This window comes from Onychomys torridus, chromosome X (genome assembly GCF_903995425.1).
Source record: "Onychomys torridus chromosome X, mOncTor1.1, whole genome shotgun sequence".
NCBI lineage: Eukaryota > Metazoa > Chordata > Mammalia > Rodentia > Cricetidae > Onychomys > Onychomys torridus.
The window spans coordinates 70,437,220-70,454,961 of NC_050466.1; the positions used below are offsets into that span (position 1 = coordinate 70,437,220).

The 17,742-nt window shown below is 35.4% G+C and overlaps 1 protein-coding gene across 1 annotated transcript in view; it reads right to left on the bottom strand.

The window, feature by feature from the left end:
* The window catches only part of Cfap47 (cilia and flagella associated protein 47), a 236,379-nt gene that overhangs the window by 33,599 nt on the left and 185,038 nt on the right, over positions 1-17,742 (bottom strand). Inside the window, exons 58-59 of the mRNA XM_036173897.1 lie at positions 14,162-14,260; positions 1,268-1,427 (exon numbers count right to left, since the gene is read on the bottom strand). Coding sequence (XP_036029790.1) covers positions 1,268-1,427; positions 14,162-14,260 — 259 coding nt within the window. The remainder of the gene's footprint in view (positions 1-1,267; positions 1,428-14,161; positions 14,261-17,742) is intronic.

A 17,742-nucleotide genomic window follows, 5' to 3' on the forward strand; every position in this document is an offset into this window, starting at 1 on the left:
GATAGAAACTTAGGACATAATAATTATATATACACACATTTAAATTTTGTACTGTTATTGAAGTATGCTTTTTATGTAATTATTACATACATATACATATCTATGTAACTGCAATTAATGAAAAAGCGGCCATAAGTATGAAAGAGAGCAAGGTTGGGAACAAAGGCGGGTTTGAAGTGAGAAAAGGAAAAAAATAGAGGTATATCATAATCTCAAGAAAAACCTAATACAAAACAAAAGGCTGTAATCTTTATTAATCTGAAGTTATTTTAGTAAACCGTTTGCAATTATATTTAGGAAGACAACTGTACAGAATGTAAAACATTTTCTTAAGCTGTTGATGCTATAAACATGTACAAAGAAGTTTTAGAAAATTATTACAAAGTAAATCATCATGAGTTGTAAGTTAAAATATAGGTGCTTTAGTTAAATAAATAAATCTCATCTACTATTAGAGAAAAGGTTTAGAAAAATTGGCTGATTATTTCTGAAGATGGAATTTTCTTGCAAAATAAAATAATAAACACCAAGTAGTTGTACATATGACTTAACTGCCTTCTAGGACACCATACTCAAAAGGGCTCTGTACTTCTAACTACAACTATCCTACAATTCTCAATAACATTTTAAACAAGATTCTTGTCTCTGTAATCTTTCACTGGGACACTCTGTGTGTGTGTGTGTGTGTGTGTGTGTGTTTGTAATTAACTGTGAAATGGTGAAATGCCTGACAGAATGGATAAATAATTGAGCCACAGTAAACATATGTGGAGAAGAAATGTGTGAATATATGATAAACTAACATTTCTATTTTAATTAGGGTTTCTAGATTAACCAACTATAAGAGCAGTGGAAACATTTAAATTTTGTACTATTACTGAAGTATGCTTAATTTTAAGATAAGCAAAGAATCTCAGTTACCTTCATTCTAGCAATGATATAGAAAAGATACACTCTGCTTAGAGCAATGTTTCATCACTTTGTGAGTGCCAGTTCATTTCAGTCACACAAGCTGAAGATGCAGGTTTTCTTCAAGTTATTATTTTTTGTTTTAGCAGCCAGTCACTATTTTTCCTTTGTACATATCTTGTCCACTACTATGAACTTCAACAAACATATTTTATATTTCTGGACATATGAGTTACAGTAGTTCAGATCATATAAAATACTGAGCTTTATGTTGAATATGTAGCACACATTAAGGAAACCTATCACATCAGGTTCAGTTAAAACACAAACTATTTTCTTTCTACATCATAATTGTTACCTCTTAGTTTCTGTACTTAGTTCATCGAAATTGTCAATAGTCCAATTTTCTTTGTTTGCTCTCTTCATCTTAACAATCACCATTGTTTTGTATAATGTCATTGCGGCAGGTATAAATAACACCGGGATATCTAAATGTCCATTAGGAGGCATCACAATTCCTGTAAAACACACAGAAACCATTTCAAATGTTATAACATGCTTGCTTAGCTCTGTTCATTACTGCTTTATTCACAATATCCAGAAATAGAAACAACTGAAATGTCCTTCAACTGCTGAATGGATAATAAAAATGTACATATACATGATGGATGGAATTCTATTTACCTGAAAAGGTAAATGAAATAATGAAATGTACAGTTAAGCTGATGGAACTAGAAAATATACTGATTGAGGTAACCCAGGATCAGAAAGACAAATGCCATCTGTTTTTTCTTATTTTACACCATAATTTTAATAGCAGAAAGTACTATTCTAATTGTTTTACTGGCCATTAGAATTTCAAACTTCTTTCTAAACAAAAAACACATTCTGTTAAATTATAAATGCTTTCATATTTTTCTGCTAAATTTCCTGAACCTTATTCAAAGACACATTTTATCCTGAGGTAAGAACTTTCTCCTGAAGAAGCTTTGAACTTGAGAATTGTTAAAATCAATGGCTAAGGTTATCTAGAGTGATAAAAGAAGCAGAAAACTCATGTATTTTGCTAAATCTTACCTTCTACGGACTAGGAAGTGTGGCAGTTTATAGTAGAAAAGGCTACAGCACTGTTTCTTGGGTGTTTAAAAATAAAATATGTTCAGATCTTTGCTTGGCTCCTTCATTCACAAGGAAATCCAAACATTATTTAATAAAAATACTCAATTTATGAGAGTCGGAAGCTAGAAAAACTTCTAAAGCATTATATCTTCAGATTAACTAGAAAAGTTTGAACTAAGGACCACCTAAAAATCATGCTACACATGGAGCTTGTGGAACCCCAACTCAAGGGAAAGCACCTGTTCAAGTAGAACTTATGGCAAAGGAAACACAGTATCATAAGACAAAACTTTGAAAACAAATCACTCAACCTGTTGAACAAAATGAAGAGATTGGTGGAATGCTGACACAGCCTTCAGGCCATATTAACAATGCACTTAGTTGTTACAACATCTACGGACTTAGTTAATGCACTCTAAAAAATTTCCATCATATAAAACTGATAAGAATCAAAGCCGTTTTGATCCAGATAATTATACTCAAACTGTTAAAACCATTAAGAATACAAAGCGAAAACGAGTCCACTTAAAAAGAGTCCAACTCAAAATTCTTAGATCATTTTAATTATTAGTTGCATCCATACAAGAAATGTTATAAGGCCAAATACTATAATTAATAGTTAATATTTAATATTGCTTTTGTCCTATATCTGAACTAAGTACTAATTGTGTAATCTCTTATTGTCAGAAATCAACAAAAATTAAGTGCTATTACTGATCATTTTAGAAATGTGATAATTGAGACAATTTGGTTAAAAGTTTTTATCCAAAACGCCTTTGAAACTTGTACAGTTTACTAAGGGGTATCTTACCTTCTTTTCTCCTATATGAGCTCTCTATTTGTTTTTTTTTTCCTCCTTTTTAAAATTTATTATATTTGTGTTTTAATTTTACACATCAGCCATGGGTTCCCCTGTCCTCCCCCCTCCCACCCCTGCCCCCACCTTCCCCCCATCCCCTCCATTCCCATCTCCTCCAGGGCCAAGACTCCCCTGGGGATTCACTTAAACTTGGTGGATTCAGTACAGGCAGGTCCAGTCCTCTCCTTCCAGGCTGAGCAAAGTGTCTCTGTGTAAGCCCAAGGTTCCAAACAGGCAGCTCATGCACTAAGGACAGGTCCCAGTCCCACTGCCTTGGTGCCTCCCAAACAGTTCAAGCTATTCAATTGTCTCACTTATCCAGAGGGTCTGCTCCAGCTGGGGGCTCCACAGCCTTTGGTTCATAATTCATGTACTTCCATTTGTTTGGCTATTTGTCCCTGTGCTTTTCCAGTCTTGGTCTCAACAATTCACACTCTTACAGTCCCTTCACTTTCTCGACAATTGGACTCCTGGGACTGCTGGCAATGGTCGAGAGAAAGCCTGATCTGACCTAGTCTGGTGATCAGATGGCCAAATACCCTAAGTTAGGTCGTGCTGGAACTCTCATCCAATAAGTGATGGAAGTGGATGCAGAGATCCTCGGCCGGGCCCCTGGTGGAGCTCTCTATTTGTAATAGCCCATTGAAGTATGACCAGATTTAATTAGAGTAAAAATGTTCTCCAAAAATATCAAATTTGTACAATATGAATATCATTAAATTTTGTATACAGCATTCTTGGTGAGAACATTTAAGGTGTTTGATCACTATAATTATTTTCTTTTATCATTATTTTTATTTGGGCTCTCAAACATTCTTAGAATGGTAAGCATTTTTTCTATTACTATTTTATTTCTATGAAGCCCTTTCTAATGTAAGAAAAGAGTAATCTAAATTAGTGTATACCCAGAAGGTCATAAGGGCAAATCCCATGAAGTTTTTATACATTTATAGAAATATCTTCCTTTTAATTACTTGTTTTTTCATAGTTGAATATTTTATCTATTTCTAATTTATTCTAATATAAACAATGAAGAATATATTTGATGTAGAATATTATCTTTAGGTCTGTTACTCTTGTTTATGTTACATTTGTTTAACTCTGTGAACCTATGTTACTATGCCTGTCTAAATCACCTCATGGTCTAATAATGAACTGAATGGCCAATAGCAAGGCAGGAGAAAGGATAGGTGGGGCTGGCTGGCAGAGAGAATAAATAGGAGAAATATGGGAGGAGAGGAAGAAAGTAGGAGCCAGCCACCCAGCCACACAACCAGCCACGGAGTAAGAAGGAAAGAAAAGGTATATAGGAATAGAGAGGCAAAAGGTAGATGAGATAATTTAAGTTAAGAAAAGTTGGCTAGAAACAAGCCAAGCCAAGACTGGGTATTTGTAAGTAATAATAAGACTCCACATATGATTTATTTGGGAGCTGGGTGGCAGACCCCCCAAAAGAGCAAAAACAACAAACAACACATATTCAAGGATACTGATACTTATATAGGGATATTTATTTAAAAACTATTTATTTCAAATGACACAGAAATGACTGGTAAAACTGAATACTCTTTAATATTTATAGAACTTTTTGGCACTATGAAGATTAGCCAGTAGGAATGAAGCTTCCAGGATGATACCAGCTGCTTTTTCCATGTCCTATGACTTAAGTATGTGATGTCGTCAGCATTTGAATCTAACCATCAAGTTCTGAAGAGTCAGAAGAATCAATGGAAATAACCTGTAATGTATGTGGGGTGTTTTATGGGACCCTGCTGGCTAACAACTCAAAAAGATGGATTCATTACTGGCACTGGGATTTTTTTAAAATTTACTTATTGTACTTGGTGCTTTGCCACCAAACAGCACCATGACAGGCTTGCTGCATGATCACGCACACACACACACACACACACACACACACACACACACACACACACACACACACATGATAGCCCACATTTGCAGCATGTGACAACACATACTGTGCTTGAGAGGATAGTAAAGATGTAGCTCTTGCTATTTCCATAGGAGGTCAGTGCTGCGAAACATGGGTTCAGAACTCAAAACACTAGGAGAATGAGATCAGAGATCAGTCATGTTTTACATTGTTCATGGCTATCCCTCAATAAAAGCTGCACTGAAAGCTAAAGGAAGATGGTCATGGCCCACCACAGCACCCAGACCCTCTAGGGACAGCTTAAATGATTGGGTCACCATCTCTGGAGACAAACAGCTGTAACAATGGCAGCTCCTTTACACAAGGTTCACCTGGAATAAAAGCCATGGGTCAGCAGGATGATGGGCATTGATGTTACTAAAACCTGGCATCTGAACATCAGAGAGGAGACTGGCTTTATGATTAAGTAACAAACCCAGCACCCAACAACTTGAGAAAGTTTCCTGCTAACCACAGTAAGCACTTATTTCTTTTCCTAACAGGTCCCTATTGGGTTCTGGCTGTGATAACTGAAAATCAGAAGACTAGGAAGGGTTACAAACATTGTACAGAATTATTGAAAGTAATTTAAAAATACAGTCAAAAGGAAGGCAAGGAAAGACCACATCATTGGGCACAAACTGAAACCTACACTCTAGCCTTGGTGAGACGGGTCCCCAGTGTCTCTCCTAAGTACTTTCTGTAGGTCAGAATAGTCAGATTTTGGTCCTGAAGGGGTATCCACTGCTCTGGATGAACTTCCATGCGTAGACTCCAACACTCCCTTGGCAATACATGACAACACCATCTACATTGCCTACCAGTATAGGAGTGTGTGTGTGTGTGTGTGTGTGTGTGTGTGTGTGTGTGTGTGTGTATGTGTCTGTATATTTATATTTAATAGTATTTAGTCAGGAACAGTCAGGCTGATTCTGAGACTCACCTGTGATGATATATTGTGTACCTTAATAAAATTTGCCTGAAGATAAGAGAACAGAACAAGCCACTACACAAAACATAGATGTCAGGCAGTGCTGGCACACACCTGAAATCCCAGTACTTGGAAGTCACACGCCTTTAGTCCCAGCACTAAGAAAGAAGTAATATGGCTAGACAGAGAAAGCTATATAAGGCACAAAGAGACTAAAAGCTTTTCAGCTGGAGAGTTTTCAGCTGAGGACTAAGTGGTGTTCAGTCAGAGGATTCATGGAGTTGGCAAGGTGAGACGTGGCAGTGGCTTATTCCTTTGTCTCTCTGATATTTCTGCATTTACCCCAATATCTGGTTCAGTTTTTTTTTAGAAGATCATTTTAGAAATTCATGTTACACTCACCAGTTATGCTTAGGTCAGGGCAAATGAAATCCAGCAGATCTTAGATCAACACAGCAAAACCCTGCAGGGAGTTCACTGGCCTTGTCAATCACTGTTATCTCCTTGAAACTGCTCTACTTATTTCAAGTTCAACATGATTTATTTAGCTTTACAAATTTCAAAAGACACTAGGTTCAACTAATGTGCTCTCTCCCTAAGAGCACCACAAGTCCTAGGTTCAGGACCTGGCTCACTAGGATATAAGGGAAAGGACCACAGAGCTACATGCATGAGGGATGTCCTACCAGATTGCAGCTCTCTACTTGTCACCTACAACTCTGAATCTGGTTCCTTGTCATTATGCTAAAAGAGCACCAAGATTAGTGTACTGGGACCAGCACCCCAGATTGCCCAGTGGCCCCTCTTCTCCTTTTGTTCCAACAATGGGCCCAGCAATGAATTTCTTATTCCTCTACTCATTTTGTTTGAGTTGGGGTCTTATTGTGTAAAGCCCAGACTGGCCTACAACTCAAGCCTTCCTCAGTATATACCAGCCATAGGTCTGATACTTACAAATTATTTCTAACTTAGTATGTTAATGAATATTCCTAAGATCCTTTATAGAACAAAACAAACTAACAAACCCATGGAAGAATCTTGAAGCCAGCTTCTGGCTCATGTCGTTCTCCTGTAGGGTCACCTGGGAACCCCGGCATCAATGTCTCCCAGGTCCTGGATAGGTACCCTCAATCACTGCCAGGTTTGTCCTCACAATGCTGAGTCTTCTCACAACGTCCTGTCAACCTGATCTGGTCCCTAAAAGCCCTGGTGAGGTGGATGGCACTAGGATTTTTATTTGATAACTGGAAAGAGATTGTATCCTGCTCCCCAATAGTAGCAACTTTATTTAAACTGTGTGTGTGTGTGTGTGTGTGTGTGTGTGTGTGTGTGTGTGTGTGTGTAAATACTTTAGGAGGCTTCTACAGCATAGGGTTTCCATATGGCAGTTTAAAAGATACTTCCTCCCCTATACTGTCTCCCTATTATGCACCCCAAAACTCTCCTGTTTCATTATTCCAGTTTCTTCCTTCTCATAGCCTAAGTTCTATTCACATTCCCATGAAATTTATTCCCTATAGGCATCCCCTTTCAAGCTTCCCAATTTTTATGAGTACTTTGATTTCAATACAGAAATCCGAAGTTTCAAGTCTATTATCCACATATTAAGACACAACACGCAACAGCTGTCTTTCCTTGTTCTATCCAGCTCTGAGCTCTATGAATGTCTGTGCCTGGTGAAAGAACAGAAAGATAGGCTTTTGTGAAATGTATTTATCATTTTCCTTCTGTGAGATAACAAAAAAAGCCCAAACCATAAATACAGCCCCTTTGTAAGATTGCATTTTGATTATCCACAGAACTGATAGAACTTCTTTTGTCTCCTTATTCCTACATACTTGTGGAGACAAGACAACTTATATGCATTTGATCTTACGTTTAGATCTAAAAATATATAGGCTGTCAGCAAAAAACAAAAGAAAACGAAATCAATCCAATTAATTCTGACAGATTCATGTTGTTTTTTGTTTTAAATTCTTCTTATACACCATATTCTGTATCTCCCAGTTTTTACTTTAACTGTTCAAGTGCTAGAATATTTTAATTTTCTTCTAAGACTGAATATAATTTCTTCCATGCATCAGAAGTCTGAAATCACTTTTTTTTTCCAATCAAAAGCAAGCACTGTAAGAAACCTAATGTTTATAAAGTATAAAACAGGAATTCTGTTGTCAAGAAGGAACCAGACATTATGACACACAGCTTAGAACAATGGTTCTCAACCTATAGGCTCTGAATCATTTGGGGATTGCATATCAGATATCCTGCATATCAGATATTTACATTACAATTCATAACATTAGTAAAATTACAGTTATGAAGTAGCAAGGAAAATAATTTTATGGTTAGGGTCACCACAATATGAGGAACTATATTAAAGGGTTTCAGCATTAGGAAGGTTGAGAACCAATGTGTTAGACATTATGAGATATGCTTGTTTCACTTTTTAAAGCCATATTAGTAATGTGGCCTTTACTTGTTGATGAAATTGATATTCAATGATAAGAAATTATTGACCCAATATTTTAGTATGGTGGTTATTTCTTTATTTTAGAGATTAATAGCTGAGTTGTTGGCTTGAAATCTATTAAAATTGAAAATGTGTAAGTTTGAGTAGTTTCTATTAATTATACTAGGAATCACAAAATTAGAACATCAATGACAATAATGACAGCAACCACAGATAGAAATAAGAAACCAAAGCAACCTAAAATTTGGATGTGTTATGTTTGATGACACAGCTTTGTTGCAGAGCACATGCTTAGTATTGTGTGAGGTCTGGGTTCAGTCTTCAGCAACTGAAACAACAAACCAGCCAAACCACCACCTATCTTTGTACTTGGACAGACTCCTTTAAGATGCAGCACTTTTGTCTAGACTAATACAAAACAGAACATTGCCTTCATCATGACTTAACATGCCTGTAGCCTCCTAAATGATACTGACAATATATTTCCTATTGTGTTAGTTTGGATTGGTTTTCATTATTTATGGCAGAATCTAATGTAGCTCAAAAGTGCCAAGGATTTATAATGTTCTGAAAGAAATTATTGTGAGGAATATTTATAGAAATTATTTTATCTATATCTTTTAGACACATATAGACTAGAATTTTGGCAAAGAGAGATTTAGACTGAGTTGGTGAATACTATAAATGTTTTCACAGAATAAAACAGACAATTAACATTTAAGGAACATAAATTATTCATATCACCTGTCATTCGACCTCCATTTAATATCTAGGGCTGAGCTGAATTCTAAGGAATGCACAGTGATCTGAAATTAGAGCTGCAAGTTTAGACCTTTTCTGCCAAATCAGCTCCTGTGAGAGTAACATTGACACAGGTTGAAAAGCGTGTCTGCTTCTAGATGAAAATTCACATCAAATTAGAAGAGAGAGAGGAAAGAAAAGAAATCCTGGGAAACACTGACATAAAGAAACATTCATTATTTTTTTTTTAGGTCAGTAATTCCCCAAACAGTTCAAAACATACTGTTTATCTAGGATTTTTTAATTTTCTTTACATATTGTCATAATATTGTCTAAGAGGTGAAGAGGAAGGGCAACAAAAACTAATGATATACAAAAAGGATATAAGAAACCTTGCTATTTGATAGGCTCATTAAAAACAATATTAAGAAAAATTATTGTGAATGAAAGTCAAAGGGCTGAAGATGGGCTACCTCCATCCAAGTTGTTTGTCAAGGAGGCACCTGGGGTTCTTTAAAACAATAAAGGCAATTGTCACTGATACTGGATGTTTACCAGACCTAGATGTTAAAATCCTACTTTTGAAGACATTCACATACTTTCTTTCAGGATATAGAGAATTCAAACTGAAACTAGGCTTCACGCTTTCTGCATTCTGGGTAGTCCTCATAGTACTGGAAGGTGTTTTATATGCTACCGGAGGGAAATGAGATCAGTAGTCTCAGTTATGGACTCTGTATGCAACAGTCCTTACTGGCTAGGCAAGATGAACTCAGTGGTGTACCAGTGGAAAGTCTTTGGGGTTCAAGAGATGCTTTTTTAAATGAATTTGATGCCTGCTCCACAGAGAACAGTCATATCTTGAATGTGGTCAAAGATCAATCAGTGGTGAGATCATAGGATCTAATGGGGGAAGACAAGTTGTTTCTTTGAAAGATGGACATGATGACTCTACCAAATTGCCTATTAAACAACTATGTGCCCATAGAATAGTGCTGCTGTGAGCTTTGGTCAGAAAAAGCTTCTTTTAGCAGTAGTCAGAAATGAATAAAGACACTCAAAATTGGTCAAAATACTGAGAATAAATGACTATTGAAGACTTAGCCATAAATGGGACATATCACTTCCTCAAACACTCCAAAAACATTATAAAAGAAGTAGGAAAAAGAATGTGAGAGCTGGAGGAAGAAGGGGAGACTTAAGGTGCTGGACTCCTGGGCTGATGTACTTGTGAACTCCTAGTAATTGTGATTAACTGTACAAGATTTGTAGAAGATTGACAGAACAACTCCATTATGGAAGGGTGAATTATCCATGGATACTCACATCTTTTGATGATTTATATGCAACTAATGGTTTATGGAGAAGAGAGACATTTTATTTAGTGGTACAACAACTGGTAAGGTCCCCGTTCCCCATGTTAAGCCCTGAAAACATATACATAAAAAGTAACAACAGTATATGGACTGCACAGGTTGCATTTATGTACTTACATACGTAACAACAATAATTAAAGAAAAAGAGCTCATGAATTTGAAATAGAGCAAGGGCATAAGGGGGTAGAGGAAAGAAAGAAAAGGGGAAATTACATAATTATACTATAATTCCCCAAATTAAAACAAAAACTTCTTGTCTATGCTCAGGAAACAACCCTAATAAAACTCATTATGTCATTCTAAGGGGATTGGAATAAACATGAAAGTAGAAGGAAGCTTAGTTACTTAAGAAGAGTAAAGGTATTAGTGGGAGGGGAAGAGGAATAAGAGACATGTATAAAAATGTTGTAATGAAGCCTATTATTGTTTATAATTCATATATGCTAAAAACATTTCAACAAAACAAAACAAAATATATTTTATTACCTACCCTAAGAATAAAAAAAGACTTAAGTTTATGGTAAATGATGGCATTCCAAGAGGAAATGTTTTAAGTAAGACCTATTGTATCCTTATTTCTCTTTTGAGACAGGGTTTCTGTATGTAGCTTTGGCTGTCCTGGAACTTACTATATAGACCAAGCTGGCCTTAGACTCACAGGGATTCAGCTGCCTCTGACACCCAAGTGCTGGGATTGGAGCCAGGTGCTATCATGTTAGCTCCTATACTATCTTAATTACTGAAAAATGCAAATTATAGAATGAGAAACAGAGCTCACATGTGTGCTGTCATCCTCTTGCTTACAGTCCTTAAATAATCAGGAAACTCTGAGATTAATATCAAAGTATATTAAATATCAGAACAAATAAGATTTTAGATGATGAACTGCTTTGGAGATTTTACAACAGAGTAGAATGGAATTCATTCTGAAGTGTCAAAGCCCAGGCAATGTATTCAGTGTTTATCTTAAAATTCAAGTCACAGCAGAAAAGTAGAAAAATCAATAAGGAATCCAGCAGAAAAGCTAGTTAAATTTAAAAACCATTTGAAGACAGTAATTCAAGTCATAATAATGTACTTCATTTTCTTTGTTTACAGATTAAAAAATATAAACTCAGGACACAAAATTCAATTTCTGCATTTTACAGAAATTATATATAATAGCTAAGTGTATTATTTAAAATAAATGTGCTGCTACTGGATGCTTTATATTTTGTCCTGTAAACACGAACATTATTCACATTTATAATCACTATGCTAAATGGCTTTAAAGAAAACAATGATCCTCAACAGGAAGATAAATATTATCAAGATTTAGTTCTTCTAAAATCTGTCAATAGATCTAGTATAATTAAAGTCAAAATATTGTTGGAATTTTTGAACTTGATGAAAATTTATTCTATTGTTTTCTCATAGAATAAGTAGATGGTAAGTTTAAAATATGGAGAATAATAACAAGGGTAACAAAAAATTTTAGGGATTAAATTCTTTGAGAATATTTTTTTGTTTGTTTTGTTTTTCAAGACAGAGTTTTTCTGTGTAGCTTTGCGCCTGTCCTGGAACTCACTCTGTAGACCAGGCTGGCCTTGAACTCACAGAGATCTGCCTGCCTCTGCCTCTCAAGTGCTGGGATTAAAGGCATGCACCACCACCGCCCATCTTTTTTGTGTCTATGTTCATAACTGTCTTTTATGTTGATTCTCTGTATGGTTTTTATATCATAATAATATTGGTTTAATAAAGAGACTTTTTTTGAAAAGGATTCTTCCCTTTATATTTTGTGGAATAGTTTGTGGAGCATTGGTATTTGTTCTTATTTGAAGGTCTGGTAAAATATTGCACCAAATTTAAATGGAGTTATTACTCTGTATCTGGGGATACATTGCCTCTCCCAGACAGCATAGGTTATCAAATAAAAAACCCAGTGCCAGTAATGAATCTTCTTCAGTTGTTAGCCAAGAGGGTTCCATACCAACACTCTAAACATAGCAGGCTACTGCCATTCATCCTGGTTAACCTTCAGAACTTGATGGTAATACCCTACTGCTGAAGACACCATATACTTTAGTCATAGGAGATGGAGAATTAAGTTGGTAAGAACCTAGATGCTTTATCCCTACTAGCTAGCTTTCATGGTGTTGAAAGATGCGAGGCAAGCTACCAGGAGAGAAGTAATCATCAATTATACCTAGCTATGAACCCTGCACGCAGCAATAATGCCTGACGTAGCAAGACATACCCACTAGTGCAATAGGTGCATGAACCTCATGGGAATAACAAACCACTTTTTGATTTGATATAAATATTACTCCATAAAATGAAACTCATACCTGACATTATTATCAGGCTAAGGGCCTGTGAGTAGTAGACAACTCATAGGTTCTCTATATAACCTACTACTGTTATTCTGCTAAATGGACACAGTATTATACTTATTCTTAATGACTTATCTTTATACCTATAGATGAATGCATCTTTTAACCCTCATCTAAGAAGCCTCTATGTGCAGTAGATAGTGATTAGCACAGTGACAATTAGCTGAAGTGCACAGAATAAGAGAATGTAGAATGCTCATCCCTGAAGGGAATGTATATACTGCTTTCCCCTTGCAATGCTCAGAGATCATTGTGAAAGAGGATCAGAAAAAGTGTAAGAGCTGGAAGTAGTGAACTACAAGTAAACAGTATTTTCCACACATAGCAGGGAAGCTGGACATATGAACTCACAGTGGTTGTCACAGTACCGACAACTCTGTATGTGTGTCTACCGTATGTGCAAGTTTGTGTGTAAACAAATATGTGACCATATGCATATGTATTCATGTGTATGTGGACACCAGATTTCCACATTAGGCATTTTTCCCTCAATCACTCTCCATTTTATTTTGTGAGACAAGGTACTCTAACTGAAGTGTGGGAGGTCATAGGTTTCATTAGGCTGGCTGGTCAGCAAGTTCCTAGATTCCGACTGTTTTTAACCTCCTCACTGTGCAGATCACAGGTGTGTGCTGCCACACCAGGCATTTACAAGGATCCTGGATATTGAACACAGTTTCTCCCGCTTGCACAGGAAAAACTTTACTATTTTTTCTATTCATAACCATCTTATTTTTAACTTTTGTAATCTCCTCAACTCTTAGTTTAATGCCTCTGTTTTGAGCTGTTTTCATTTTCTTAATAAACTACATCTTTGCTTAAAAAAAGATTCTGAGACAGAGGATTAAAATAAATACAAGGAGACAATCAGCCCATTGTGGGGAGATGTTAGTAGGTTTTTTTTGGTGTGTGTTTTGCTTCAACTAATTGATTTTCGTTAAGATAATATTTATCATATTACTAAAACTTGATTACTGTCATTTAAAAATTTTATTATTTCAGGCAAATTAATAATTCCTGAGATATAGTGGTTTTTACTTTTTTGGCACAGGGGATTAAGCCTCAGACCTCACATAGGGTAGGCATGCACATACTACTGAGCTACATCACAAGCCCAAACTTTAGATTTTTAAAATTATTATTTTTTTAAATTTCTTCATATTTGGAAGTATACTGGTGGGATTAATATATGGAAAAACTATCTTTACACCTTGAAATAAATTTGCAGGTAAACATTATGGAAAGTAGTAATAATTTTTATTATAAGTATGGGTACTTTTAAAACTTTATAATCTTTTAACAGTTTCCTTACAAACATACCCCTATTTTAATTGGTATGATATCAGAACACTGAAACTTTCAAAAATGAGAGAAATCTATACACAGAACATCTTTTAAATGTAGCAGTTCACAAAATGACAGAACGTAAGAAAGAAATACTGTACCACGTGTACGCCTCAGAGAGCTAAACTGGAAGGCAGCATTCTCATGGAGGAAGCTATCCCAGCAATGGTCAATTACAAGATTCTTGGGTTCTTCTTTATCTAATCAAGAAACAAAGAGATATTATACTTCAGTGTCACACTCAAGAAGATAAAGTTCTATGGAAACGGAAATTAAATTAAGTCCTTTTCAAACTTAAATATGTTTCAAAGTATATTTTGACATGAAATTTAAGTGATATATTTGAAGAATATACTCAACATTAGAATTGGTTTTCTATATAACACTAAAATATTTAAAAATCCATTCAAAAATTATTGGAGCTTTAATTATAAATACTCAACATATGTGGATCTTCTATTCATCCAAAACTGGATCATATCTCTTAATGTATACTGAGTGTGTATGTATTTATGTATACAGACACACATACACAAAAAAAACACATACACTGTCATCATTCAGGCAAGCAATACACATACATAACATTTATGCAACATTAATTTTAAGACTAAGCCCAGGGCAAACAAGTATATACTAACTATCTATAAAATGAGATAGATGCACAGGTTGGTAAAATGTCAATATACATACTTAGAAGGGAATGTTGAAAAATATTTAATTATAAGAAGTACATGATTCAAAAAGCTTTGAGTTTACTATGTAAATATCAGTGTTGTAAAAGTGCAGTCTCGTGGCAAACTGCATTATAATAGCTTATAATGAAAAGACCTTAACCAGAATAATTGAGTGGCAAAACAAATAGTTATAAATATTAAGAAATGTAAACAGTAACTAAAAACAAAGTGATTGTAAGCAAATAGAGCCTTAGATTATTCACCTGAAAGTGGGTAAAACAATTATTCTTTTTACTTTACAGTATTTGAAAGAGGTAGTTTTTTGTTATATTTTGTTTTTGAGACAGGGCTTCTCTATGTAACAGCCTTGCCTGTCCTGGAACTCTCTCTCTGTAGACCAGGCTGGCCTCAAACTCACAGAGATACCCCTACATCTGCCTCCCAAGTGCTGAGATTAAAGGTGTGCACTTTCATTGCGAGAGTCAGCTTTTTGATTGAGAAAATCAAAATCAGATAATGCATTTAAGTTGATATATCAAAGGTCTTTTGTTTGATGCTATAATTTCCAGTCATAAATCTCTTGTAATAGTATTTTTTATTATTCAAATATATAAAATTTGAACATGTAAATTTGGGAGTGACTTTGAAGGTGTGAGGATTCTTCCTATATCTACATTTTATCTTACGTGTAAAGTCATTTTTTCCTGATTAGCAATCTGTGTTGATTATTATTACACTTAACATAAATATTTCCTTAGCATTGAATGTGTTTTGGGTATGATCCTGCGGGTCTCCAGAGACATTTGCATCATCATATATTGCTTACATTTATTGATATTGAAAATGGAAGTTGACATTATGTTAATACTATGCTAATCAGTGTGTATATTTTTACCTTTTGATTGTTTCTAACAAACTATTGATGTCTGAAGCAGAGTCTAATTTTATTACAGGATTTTAAGTAAATCCATATTGTTGCACTTAAATTTAGAAAAAGTAAGAAGACTGCATAATCTATAAAATATCCCATTTTAGTAGGAAGATAATGAAAATGCTTACTTAGTCTATATATATCAATTATTGATTCATTTATCCGCACAACTTTTTAGGTACATAATTATATTGAAATCCCACAGAAACAGAAAATAAGAAATAGTGTATTGGTGTATTTGTTATCCATTTGTGGGATAGTTTTGAAGTGTATATCAAATAGTTTTCAGGTTACAATAAATGCTCAATATTAATGACTATATTTAACTCCTGTGCTATCAACACCCATGGCAAAATGGTAATACTCCTTTAGGAAGGAATGATACTGCCAATAAAAGTAAGTCCTGATAGTAAAACGTTCATAAATGAGCATGTCTGGAATTGGTCATAGGAACAAAGGAAGCAATCTATTTGACATGTGTCCTTAAATTAGTAGTATGTGTATCATAGGCTCTGTCCTGATTTGCAATGTTTCAACACATACACTTTTATCTCACAATGGCTTCTCTCCATTTCTTTACTTTAATTACCAGAAGGGTAGATATTGGGGAGAAAGAGTTTGAGGATAAAGACATAATTACGGATGAAAGATGACTGTTAGAACTGAGTCTATGGATATCACCCATGGAACAGATGTATATATCTAAGCCAAACAAGGTCCATAGAGGACTCCCTAGCATATGTGGATTAGGTAAAGTCCCCATCTGATGGCAAAGTGGAAAACAGACGTCAGAAGAGCTGAAACAATGAGAAAGTGCCATTAAGGAACACTGCTTGGAAACCTTTGATAGATGAAAGGAATCCTGGCATCCAAAGGAAAAAAGGAAAGAAAGTGGCAAATGTCATTCTAGTTTAGAGCCTTATCACTAGGATTTACATGTACCACCTATGACTGACATTTAGGTGATCCTGTAGAAGGTATCTTTTTTTTTTTTTTTTTTGAGCTGAGGATCGAACCCAGGGCCTTGTGCTTGCCAGGCAGGCGCTCTACCACTGAGCTAAAACCCCTAAACTATTCTTTTTTTTTTTTTTTTTTTTTTGTTTTTTCGAGACAGCGTTTCTCTGTGTAGCTTTGCGCCTTTCCTGGAACTCACTTTGGAGACCAGGCTGGCCTCAGACTCACAGAGATCTGCCTGATTCTGCCTCCTGAGTGCTGGGATTAAAGGCGTGTGCCACCACTGCCTGGCGAGAAGGTATCTTGACATGACTAGACCAAGACCCTGTTCAATTTATGCACTGTATAGCTTTGAACAATTTTTTTTAAATTATTATATGTTATGTCCACTGGTGTTTTGTCTGCATGTATGCCTATATGAAGGTGTCACAAACCCTGGAACTTGAGTTATAGGAAGGTGAGCTGTCATGTGTGTGCTGGGAATTGAACCTGGATCTTCTGCAAGAGCAGTCTCTTACTGCTGAGCCATCTCTACAGCCTCAGTTTTGAATAATTCCTAAGAGTGAGGTTTTACAACTAAAAAACATATAAGTAACTGTAACAGTTGTCTGTAAAACTGAAGATAGTAATGATTCATAGGGCTCTAATGTGAGACATACTAGGTTTTATGCTTTGCTAGAAACAAATCCCATGTTCCTAGCACACTGAAAATTTTCTATAAATTCTTATGTTTCAAAATACTCATTGATGATCCACATTAGGGAATTTTTTTCTAATCCTAAGATTATTTAGGTCATTTCCTGTTTTCTTCTGTAGCTACTTTCTGTAATTAGTATAGGGTAATATATGCATGGACACTTGAATCATTCATTTTCCTACAGCTTGCCTTACATAAATCTTAACTGAAAACTCTCAAGAGAAAATTATATTTTTACAACAATCAAAACACCATAAAATTAATGTTCTTTGATGTACTCCCATGTATGGATGCCTTCATCGGACACAATACTCTTAAGGGAATCACATAGTTGCACAAACAATAAAAGATGAATTTCAAGTATTGTTGAGGTGAGGAGAAAAAGGGGCTTGGTAAGAATGGTTGGTATGAGAGAGGATAATG